This window comes from Dromiciops gliroides, chromosome 4 (genome assembly GCF_019393635.1).
Source record: "Dromiciops gliroides isolate mDroGli1 chromosome 4, mDroGli1.pri, whole genome shotgun sequence".
Classification (NCBI taxonomy): domain Eukaryota; kingdom Metazoa; phylum Chordata; class Mammalia; order Microbiotheria; family Microbiotheriidae; genus Dromiciops; species Dromiciops gliroides.
This window is the reverse complement of record NC_057864.1, coordinates 181,612,171-181,623,748: the sequence shown is the minus strand read 5'-3', so window position 1 is coordinate 181,623,748 and position 11,578 is coordinate 181,612,171. Positions and strand designations below refer to the sequence as shown.

The 11,578-nt window shown below is 43.3% G+C and overlaps 1 protein-coding gene across 1 annotated transcript; it reads right to left on the bottom strand.

The window, feature by feature from the left end:
• Positions 1-3,390: 3,390 nt before the first annotated feature.
• Positions 3,391-10,352, bottom strand: LOC122754450 (keratin, type I cuticular Ha3-I-like). Its single transcript, XM_044002880.1, has 7 exons — positions 10,005-10,352; positions 8,450-8,532; positions 7,279-7,435; positions 5,866-6,027; positions 5,643-5,768; positions 4,428-4,648; positions 3,391-3,538 (listed from the first exon to the last, which is right to left on the bottom strand). The coding sequence occupies exons 1-7, from the start codon at positions 10,350-10,352 to the stop codon at positions 3,391-3,393; spliced, it is 1,245 nt and encodes a 414-aa protein (XP_043858815.1).
• Positions 10,353-11,578: the final 1,226 nt, after the last annotated feature.

Below are 11,578 nucleotides of genomic sequence, written 5' to 3'. Positions count from 1 at the left end.
TTTGAGGGGTTTTTTGGTCCTCTTTCCAACCAGGGGAAATGAACTGAAAAGAGAGGTGATTGGTGTAATACTCAAAGCCAAAGCTTCTTAAACCGTGGGTCAGGACCCCAGATGGGGTCACATAACTAAATGTGGGGGTTGTGAAAAATTTGGCAGTAAATGTTTGATTTGTATACCTATTTTATATACCTATATATCTGGGGTCACATAAAAATTTCTCAGGCAAAAAGGGGACTCAAGTGGAAAAAGTTTAAGAAGCCCTGTCCTAGGCAATGGATGAAGAGGTCTTGATCTAGGGTGGTGACATTGAAAATGGAAAGGAAGAAATATATAAGACATCCCAAAAGAATTCAGAGGTGGGGACAGCTAGGTGACGCAGTAGATAAAGCACTGGCCCTGGATTCAGGAGGACCTGAGTTCAAATCCGGCCTCAGAAACTTGACACTTACTAGCTGTGTGACCCTGGGCAAGTCACTTAACCCTCATTGCCCCAGAAAAAAAAAAAAGAATTCCCAGGAGTTCATGACTATATATAAAGGAAGTGGGGGAAGACAGACTTAAGAGATGCTCTAGGGTTTTGAGGCAGCTAGGTGCACTGGATTAAGTACTGGGCCTGGAATCAGGAAGACTTCTCTTCCTGAGTTCAAATCTGGCCTCAGACAAGACTTATCCATGTGACCCTGGCAAGTCACTTACCCCCGCTTGCCTCAGTTTCCTCACCTGTAAAACAAGCTGGAGAAGGAAATGGCAAAGAAAAATGCCAAGAAAACCCCAAATGAGGTCACAAAGAGTCAGACACAATTGAAAAAGAAAAAAAGACTGAACAAAAACAACCAGGGTTTTGAGCAAATAAATTGATAATACAATTGACAGAAATTGGCATGTTCAGAAAGGAAACTGGCTTGCGGGGACAGATTTAAATTTTAGTTATAACTCCTAACCCACAAGGAATTGTCTTGAAGGCTTGGGAGAGTGAGAATATTGGTAAAGAGACTTTTCTCAAAGTTTTCACTGTTTCTGGGGACTTTGAACCTGGGAAGAAATTTCCTCCCATTTTCCTCCCACAGTTCAGAAACTACTCAACTTCACCCCTTATCTTTATATTCCTTCCCTCTTTATATCAATACCAAGCCTAGCACAATATTTGGCATATAATAGGCATATAATGTTTATTCATAAACTCAGAGATAGAAGGAAACTCAAAGGTCATCTACTCTAACCTTTTAATACTGATGAGGGGGGCTGCTAGGTGGCACAATGGATAAAGTACCTGCACTGGATTCAGGAGGACCTGAGTTCAAATCCAGTCTCAGACACTTGACACTTACTAGCTGTGTGACCCTGGGCAAGTCACTTAACTCCCATGGCCCCGCAAAAAAAAAAAAAATTAATACTGATGAGGTGATCAATGCCCAAAGGGGAGGAAAACGAATTGCCAATATTATACAGTTTATAAATTTATATTTATATTTAAATCTAGGTTCTCTGACTTTCAGTCCATCATTTCCACTGGATCATGATTTGGAAGGTAGGGACTCAATCTCTATTTCTTGACCAATTGGTATCTTTGATAGTCAAATTATCTCCAGGCATCTCTATCTTTCTCAAAATGCATTCACTTCATAACTATAATGGTGGTTTGAATTGCTCACCGGCAAAGCCAAATTTTTGTTGTTTTTCAGTCATTTCTAGTCATGTCTAACTCTTTGTGGCCCCATTTGGGGTTTCCTTGGCAAAGATCCTGTAGTGGCCTGCTATTTCCTTCTCCAGCTCATTTTACAGATGAGGAAACTGAGGCAAAAAGGGTGACATAACTTGCCCAGGGTCACACAGCTATTAAATGTCTGAGGCCAGATTTGAAATCAGGGCTTCCTGACTCCAGGCCCGGCTCTCTGTCCACTATGTTACCTAGCTACCAAATACAGATGAACAAATAAATGACTATGAAGTGAAATTCTTTTTGGCTGGAAAATAGTCTCATTCTCTTCCTTTGTGGGCTATGCTGCTTCAGGAGTTGTCTTGTGGCATTATGTTCTGAGGTATGTGGACAGATTTGTCAGGATCGTAGAAGAATCACAGACTTTCCTCCACCATCTTGGCTCCGCCCTCCGAAATGAAATTCAAGAAACACTAAATTGCCTTGCCAGGTAAATTTAACAATTTGCCATGGGAAGCCAATGTAAGCTCATAGGATCGCAGATTCTGAGCTAAAGGAGACAATATCTACTCCAATTTCTTCATTTTGAAGAGAAGAAAACTGAAGGTCACAGAGGGTAAGTAATTTGTCCAAGGCAAGTGGCAAAGCTGGAATCTGAACAAAGGTCCTCAGACTCCAGATCCAGAGTTTGTACAATTTATCCCATAATCCTTCATCAGGGAATAGGCACTTTTATCATTCCAGAGATACTCAGTATGGCCTCTGGGTTTTATTGGCTATTGCCTGATGTTTCACATTTCCTGAGAAGGAGCTCTGAATAGATGTCTTCACTTTTGCCATTCCTTTCCTCCCTCCTCCTCCTCCCAAACACCCAAACCAGCTCCATAGACAAGGTGGACAGGGATATTTTTATGTCGTGGAAAGTTGTGATCTGTATGAAGAGCACCTAGTCAGCTTTTGGCCATTCAATCTCTCTAGGTCAAAAACAATAAATGGGGGGAGGGCAGCTAGGTGGCGCAATGGATAGAGCACCAGCTCTGGAGTCAGGAGGACCTGAGTTCAAATCCACCCTCAGACACTTGATACTTACTAGCTGTGTGACCCTGGGTAAGTCACTTAACCCCAATTGCCTCACCCCCCAAAAAATAAATAAATAAAACAATAAATAGGAAAGACAGCTATTATTGCCATTGTGCTAGAATAATTGAGTTTATTAGGAGGATAACAAAGAATTTTCACTGACTCTCCAGAGTCCGAAAGAGTATTCAGAAATGACAAAAATCCATTCTTTTAATGATATGATCATCTCATCTCTACTACATGTCATCATTTTGTAAAATTATTAAAATGTAAAATACCATAAACATGCATCATCATGACAATTATTTCATTTTGTCTGATCCAATTGGTTTTGTGTTGCTTGGGAAAGTATCTAACCCACAATAAGTGGGCCCTGCCTGATTTAAGAGACACCCCAAAAGCAGATGCTGTGCTGGAGGAGCAAGCAGGTGCAAGTGGGAGACAGGTAAGAGACAAGAGTCACAGAGATAAAATCCATCTTTTCCTGAAAATGTACTTTTTGGCTGGTGGGGAGTTTTTACACTGGTGTACAACAGGAAGGCCTGGGAGCAATCAGTTTGTATTATGGAAGTCTTCAGATGAAACTGGACTGGAGAAGAGTCAGATCGTACTTTGCCCTTTCCTCCTTTCTCTTCCTTGCCCTCCTGGGGTCCTTAGCGCACAAAGGAGTTGCAGGGGCCACATCTTGGGCGAGGAGCACAGGGTCCACATGGAGCACATGGGACACAAGGATTGCTGACTGGGCAAGGGCCAATGGGCCTTCCACAGGCATTGGTTGTGGCACAGGGATTGCAGGGAAGTCTGGGAAGACAAAATCAATGGAGTTGAGTTAGTTGGGTAAAGGATAACATTTGGTTAGAAGACATGAAAATAAAAAGAACTAACCGCCTCCCAGTAGATTGTAAGCCATGTGAGGGAAGGAACTATTGAATTTTTACCTTTGTATCTACAGAACCTAGCATAGTGCCTGGTGCATAACCAGTGCTTTTAAAAAAACAACAGTTTGTTGGATTTAACTGGATCATACCATGATTTTCATTCCCATGATGAGCCTTTGAATAATTTGGTGGCTCTGTGATCTCATCAAGGTGGATATCTACAATCCTTCCATGCCTTCTCATCTTGTTCAAATCTTGTCCCAATCCTCCCATAAATCTTCTAAAAAAGAATCTACCCTTGGGCTTTCTTTAGGTCTTTAAGACATTTAATGTGCCATGCATACAAGGTCAGCCCTTGGACAGTCTTCCCTATTATCACTCGTTCTCCCTATCTTTCCTAAGATACATTGACTTCATAGCTCTATTGGAGGCCTCTGTGGATCATACATGTCCCATCTAAAAACAGCACTCTGCTACTTAAACATAAATTACGCTGTGAATACATCGTAACCTACTTAGTCCTACCATGTTCGTATGATCACAGATATGGGGTTGGAAGCCCGTCTAGTCCAGCCTCTTCATTTTATCAATGAAGAAACTGAAGCATGAGGAGCGTAGGTAATCTTCCCAAGGCCACAGAGGTAGGTTTTAAACCCATGCCCTCTCCAGAACCACTGTACCATGCTACTTCTCCATTTTACAGATTGCCCTTTCCAAGTGAAATGATACATTGGCTTATCCCCTTCCCAGCCCCCCAAAAAAGTAATAATCATTGTTAGTGCCAGGGGAGAAATCACCAGTACTGGACTTACTTGCAATCCTCACTCTCCAACAGACCCTGGTATGTGGCAATCTCACATTCAAGCCGGGCTCTAACATCCAGAAGAACCTGATACTCTTGGTTCTGCCTCTCCAGGTCACCTCGGATCTCAGCCAGCTGGTCTTCAACATTAGTGATCATACACTGAACCTGAGACAGCTGGGAACTGTAACGGGCCTCAGTCTCTGTCAGAGTGTTTTCAAGAGAATCTCTCTGTGATGGAGAAGAAAAATGGATGTCAGAAGTAGTTACTGCTCTTCATTCATGATAATATTGACTTCCTGAAAATTCAGATGTTTCTTCTCCCTCACACTTTTCTACCATTCTAGTTATCACAATTCTCTTGGGGTCTATATCAAAGAATCTGAGAATTGGAAGAAGGCCTCAGAGGCTACTGAAAACCTACCCATACCTAAACAATAATTGCTTCTACACCACATCTGACAAATAGTTCCATACAACCTTTTCTGAGAGACCTTCAATAATGGGGAACCCAGTACTTCCCAAGGTGGCCCATCCCATTATTCCACTTTGGGATAGCTCTAATTGTTAGGAGGTTTGGGGTTTTGTTTTTTTTTCTGTTATGGATATCAAATTTGATTCTTCAGAAGTTCCCCCCACTGCTCTTAATTCTGGCCCCCAAGACAAAGCAAATCTGATCTTTCTACCATATGGACACCTTTCAAATACCTCAAGAGAGCAATAATGCCCTTCTTATGTTTTCTCCAGGCTAAACCAAGTCTTATCTGACATGATCACAATACCTTTCACCAATCTGTTTGCCTTCATCTGGGTCCTCTCCAGCTTACTGGCATTCTTTTTAATGCATAATAGATACTTCACACACTTATTCCAGATAGGGTCTGACTAGGGTAGAATACAGAGAACTTCTTACCTCCCCAGGCCTGGATGCCACACACAGTTTAATGTAGCTTAAGATTATATCTGCCTTCTTGACTGCTATATCATTCTGTTGACTCACATTGAACTTACAGTTCATTAAAATCTCCAGATCATTCCCAGAAAAACTGCTACCTAACCATTCCCCCTATATCTTATATGTGTGAAATTGATTTTTTGGACCTTAAACTGTAATACTTTATATTTATTCCTATTAAATCTTATCTCTTCCAAATTAGCTGAATGTTCTAGCATGTCAAGACCTTTTTGGATTCCTATTCTGTCATCCACTGTTAAAGTCACCCACCAGGTTGTGCTGGGCCTGCAGCTCAATCTCCAGGGCATTGACAGTGCGTCTCAGCTCGATGATCTCAGCCTGGCAGTTCTGAAGCTGTTCAGAGCTGGATACCACCTGCTTGTTCAGTTCCTCCGTCTGAAATGTCACAAGAGGAGAGCAAAAAGGTGAGGATGTGATCCTCAAGGCCCCAGGAAATTTCTGGTTGTGCCGTGGCCATGAGCTAGAGCCTCACCTGAGTGGTGAACCACTCCTCCACATCCCTGCGGTTGTTCTCCACCACAGTCTCATACTGACACCGAGTCTCATTCAGGATCCTGTTCAGGTCCACAGTTGGGGCAGCATCTACCTCCACATTGAGTCTCTCCCCAATCTGGCATCGCAGGCTGTTGACTTCCTGGGGAAGCAAAGAGTCAAAATGAGCACAAAGAAGCCAACTTTCTTCCCTGGAAGACAAACAAAGCCTTTCTGAGGATTCTATAGATTCCATCTGCCACAAACTAAAATCAGACCTCCATCAAGGGGAGAAAGCACTGGTCACTGTAGAAAGACGAGCACTACTGTCAGATCTCTCTTCTTTATACCTCTACTGCTATAGTATTTCCATCAATTAAGTCTAAAGTCTTCTGCAATAGAATCCAGCTTTAGATGCTCCCACATACAGGGAGAAAAAGAGAATAGCACTGTCAGGGAGGAAGGAAGGAAGGAAGGAAGGAAGGAAGGAAGGAAGGAAGGAAGGAAGGAAGGAAGGAAGGAAGGAAGGAAGGAAGGAAGGAAGGAAGGAAGGAAGGGAGAAAGGAAGGGAGAAAGGAAGGGAGAAAGGAAGGGAGGAAGGGAGGGAGGAAGGGAGGAAAAAGGAACAAAGGAGAAAATGCTGAAGGTGTTCATTCTTGGACAGAATTGAGCTGTCTAGTAGGCTGTTTGGCTCTCACAGCAGAGGCAAAAGTCCCATGAAGGAAAACCTCTAGTCATTAAGAGTAAACTCTTAATCTCCTTCACACATTTCCACAGGCTTCAGCAGAGTCAAAGTATTCTCTGAAGCAAAACTAACCAAACCACAAATCTGCCAGACTTTAGCATGCTGTGTATGCTGCCAAGAGCGCTGGTATAGAAGAAAGGAGACTTGCATTCTAATTTCGAGTCCCAGTGATGCCACTAACTTGCTGGGTGATCTTGGAACACTTCTGTGTTCCAAACCTTACTGTCCTCTGCTGTGACAAAAGGAGGTCCCAAAGGCCCCTTCCAGCTCGCTCTCTCTCTCTCTCTCTCTCTCTCTCTCTCTCTCTCTCTCTCTCTCTCTCTCTTTCTCTCTCCTATTCCTTCTGAAGCCATAAGGGTTTCCACCATTAATGCAGAACAGGAAGCCATAGAAAGCTGCCCTGCTGCTGACCTTATTTCATGACTGTACAGCAACAGTTTTTCTTTGCTCAGGTGTCTGGCCTCAAGCAAAAACTTCAGATTCCATATCATGTATCCAATATACATGTTACTCATTCTCCTATTTTATGTAATAGGATTTTGTGTTACTAAAATAACTTCCCTAGCTCCTTGGGGCATAACAAATGGCCTCTCTGCCTCCTACCCCTACTTATTACACTAAGGCAGGTTCCAGCATGTTTGGGTCCCACAGGTGCTCAGCATGCCTTACCTGCTCATGGTTCTGCTTGAGACAGAGCAGCTCCTCCTTCAGGGACTCCACTTTAGCCTCCAGGTCAGACTTGCACAGGGTCAGATTATCCAGGATCCTGCGCAGGCTGTTGATGTCAGCCTCCACCAGCTGGCGCAGGGACAGCTCAGTCTCATACCTGTGACACCCCCGCAGGAAGGTGATGATCAGTGGAGTGAGAGGTGGAGCGAGTCCTAACTCAGACTCTGCAGTTTGTTTTCGTTTTCATCTACTGTTTCTCATTAGAATCTGAAGATTATAGAAGCCATTTCTGTCCATTTCTTTAATCATCTTCAGCCAGGGTATCCCAAAAGTCTCAGTTTAGTTAGCTTAAAACTACACCTTACATTAAGCCTTCACAGGATATCTTGCAGTGCACCCCTCCCCCCAAAAACTTAAACATCATGCAGTGCACTATGTAAGGTCTGTACAACTCATCAAAAGCTGGGAAGCTTAATATTAGGAAAAGGAAGCTCAGTAGTCGTTTGTATTCCCAAGAAAAACCATGTCCAACATGTCTGAGGTTTGTTCTGGGTGAAGCAAGGGAAACAGCAGAATGTAGTAGATTTGGATACTTTCATGACCTGACTTTTTCTCACTATGGAATTTTGATCAAGTCACTTCAGCTCCTCTGAGCCTCAATGATCTCATCATAGAGCTCTCCCAAAGACCCTTCTAGCATTGATCTGTGATTCCAATATACTCCAATATACTCTGGTGAAATGCGAGGAAAGAGCCTTGGGTGCAGGAAGGGAAGGGAGCAGACCATGGAAATTAATGGGAAAGGAGGGGCAGCTGTGGCGTAATGGAAAGATTATTGGATTTCCAAATCCAGAGGATAAGAAAGTCTGAGTTCTAATCGAGGCTCTGATGCTTACTACCTGTGTGACCCTGGACAAGTCACTTCTCTATGCCTCACTTTCTTCATTTGCAAAAGGAGGAGAGGACCCAATGACTTGATCTAAGGTCACTTTCCATTCTAGATCTATGATTCTATAATGCTACCTGCATGGACTTTGGGCTAGTAACTTTATCTTTCATCATCTCTTTCCTCAAGTATAAAATGAAGTTGGACTAGAAGACCCCAGAGGTCCCTTCCAGCCCTGACTTCTATAAGTCAATCAATAACCTCTGCTTCACCACATCAACTCACTTGGTCCTGAAGTCATCAGCAGCCAACTTGGCATTGTCGATTTGTACCACCAACCTGGCGTTCTCAGACTTGGTGCACAAGATCTAGAATATTCCAACAGGACACACAGGGAACAAGATGTCAGAGCAGCCAGCCATCTATGAGCTTTAAACTACTAGACCCCCTCAACTGCTGGATTGGAACAATAGGAAAGTGGCCTGCTGGTTGACTACAGTGTCCTTTACTGGATTATAAAAGGTCATGCGTTGCTGATAGGCATGTACTAGAAACTCAGAAATCATTCATCGAAAATGTTGTGAGGTAAATAGTCTCTCCCCAACATACTGTTCTCCTTGAAAACAATCATAGTGGCTGCTAGGTGGCGCAGTGGATAGAGCACTGGCCCTGGAATCAGGTGTACCTGAGTTCAAATCCAGCCTCAGACACTTGACACTTACTAGCTGTGTGACCCTGGGCAAGTCACTTAACCCCAATTGCTTCACCAAAAAAAAAAAAAAAGAAAATAGTCATAGCCCCCTTCCATTCTATATAGTTCTTAGTAACTCCTTTTACCCTTTCCCAAAGTACACACACACACACACACACACACACACACACGTACATATTCCTGCTCTTGGTTCCTCAAAGCTGATAGACCCACTGGAAACCACTTCTGAGCAGAAGCTATGAATTTTATATTTCTTTGTATCCCTACTGATTGTCATAGTACCTGACACATAATAGGCACTTAATAAGTGCTTATTGACTTGATTAGGAAATAGAAACACTGATTAACTGAGATTAAAGAAGATAACCTCCCCCCCAAAAAATGACTGCTTCCTGCTAACACAAGTCTCCTCTCCAGAGTTTTGGGGGTTGGGTTTTTTGGTTTTTTGGTTTTTTGGTTTTTTTAGTGAAGAGCTTCATGTGTCTAGCTTCAAAGAGACAGAATCATTAAAGCCTTCACACCAGCCATTGTTAATTTGGCTTGGTGGCTAAGATGACTATATTGCTTTGCCACCTCCATCTGGTGTTCTGACTCCTAACTATTAGCGTGACTATTTCTCTGACTCCTTTTACAGGTAGCAGAATGTCATAGACCATTTTACTCTTTCATTTGAGGGGTTGACTGAAGCCGAAACCAGAAAGATGAATGAGGTCCACTCAGAAAAATTAAACTCTGCCAGCTTCTTTCTTCATATAATTTCTCATCTATCAGGCCAACAACTAAGAAATTCCACTGGTTCTTCTGGTGGATAGATTGTTACTGCTCAGAAGCAACTCATAATTACAGCTCTCTTATGCAAAGTTCTGTTAATTCCTCTATATGATTAGCATTATGTAAATAAATATTCATACTTAACAGGTCGCTGAAAGATGGATAATGATCTGGGCAAAAACTTAGCCTTCCCCTTAATGATGGGAAATTTCATTGCCAAATTTCAAGTGTTCAATTTGAATGGAATTTGTCTTACCTAGTTTCACAATACAAGTGGTTTCTCCTATTTCTTATTCCTTTCATCTCTGCTATCAAGTCTCAGAAAGGCTTTGAGGTGCCCACCCACCCATCTAATACCTTCTGCTGGAGCTCCTCAATGATCCTGAAGTAGGACTGGTAGTCGGGACACACGTAGGGCACCTGCTCTTGACACCATTCTTGGATCCTACTCTCCAGCTCGGCATTCTCCCTCTCCAGCTGGCGCACCTTCTCCAGGTAGTTGGCCAGACGGTCATTCAGGAACTGCATGGTCTCCTTCTCGTTGCCATTGAAGGAGCCTTCACAGAACCAGCCACAGGTGCCCACATTGGCAGGGATGTTGCAGGCCCCGGGGAGGGTGCAGCCGTGGCAGCTGGGGGGCAGGCAGGGCCTGGAAGCGCAGCTGGTGTGGCAGCTGATGCTGGGCAAGCAGCAGTTGTAAGGCATGGTGGTGAGTAGGATGGTTGGTTGTTCGGTTGGGTGCAGAAGCCTCGTCTCCAGAGCCGATGAGGTTATGGAGCCTCTGTCCGCCCAGGAGCCTTTATAGCCCCTCAGCAGAGGGTGTGGGCAGAGTACCACGCCTTTATTTTTACTTCACTATCCCGCAGATTTTCAAATGCCCTTCCCCTCAGCTTGTTATTGACATCCCTCAGAGAAGTCCCTCACCTCATAAAAGACTTTACTCGGGCTTCCTGCTAAGTCAGGACTCCTCTCTGGAGCTCTTTGTCAGTGAAGTAAGAGCTTCATGTGCCTAGCTTCAAAGAGATAGAATCATTAAGCCCTCATGCCAGCCGTCGTTAATTTGGCTTGGTGGGTAAGGTGACAATATTGCTTTGCCACCTAGCTCTGGTGTCCTGACTCCTGGGGATTAGCTTGACTCTCTCTCTGACTCCTTTTACATGTGGTAAAAGACAAGATCTTTTTCCCCCTCTTTCTCACATATCTGCTATTCCAAATTGAGCAGCTTCAATAGATCTATCAACTAATCAACAAATATTTTTAAGCACCTACACCATGCAATGAATTGTGGTGGGCACTAAACATGAGATACAAGGAAGTATAGGCATTATTCTTGCCCTCAGAAAGCTTTTAGTCCAGTGTCGATTTAAGACATGAGTCTTGAAAAAATAACTCATAATATCATTCAATTGAATATTTATTAAGTACCCATTGTATGCCAAGGGAGAAGGAAATGGAAAACCACTTCAGTGTCTTTGTCAAGAAAACCCCATGAACAGTATTGGCGCTGTATGGTCCATAAGATCACAAAGAGTTAGATGTGACTTAATGACCAAACAACAATTGTGTACCAGATTGTGAAGCACTGAGATGCTGTGAATAGAGAGCTGGCCTTGGAGCCAGAAAGACCTAGATTTGAATCCTGTCTCTTACACATAATGGCTGGATAACTCCAGACAAGTGACAGCCTCCCCCAACTCTAAGACCCTAAGTTGCAAAGAAGGTGCCATCTTGTGTTGGTAGGAGTTTCCTCATTGGGGAGTTACCTATCCCAACAAAAGCCCAGGTCTAATCTCTACCCCTATGTGACAGGGGTTGTGTTAGACACTGAGTGATCAAGACCAAAAATAATCAGGTTTTGTGTCCTTCCACAATGCAGGAGCAGTAGCAGTAATGATAGCTTATCACATTTCTTTCATACATTATGGTGTAAG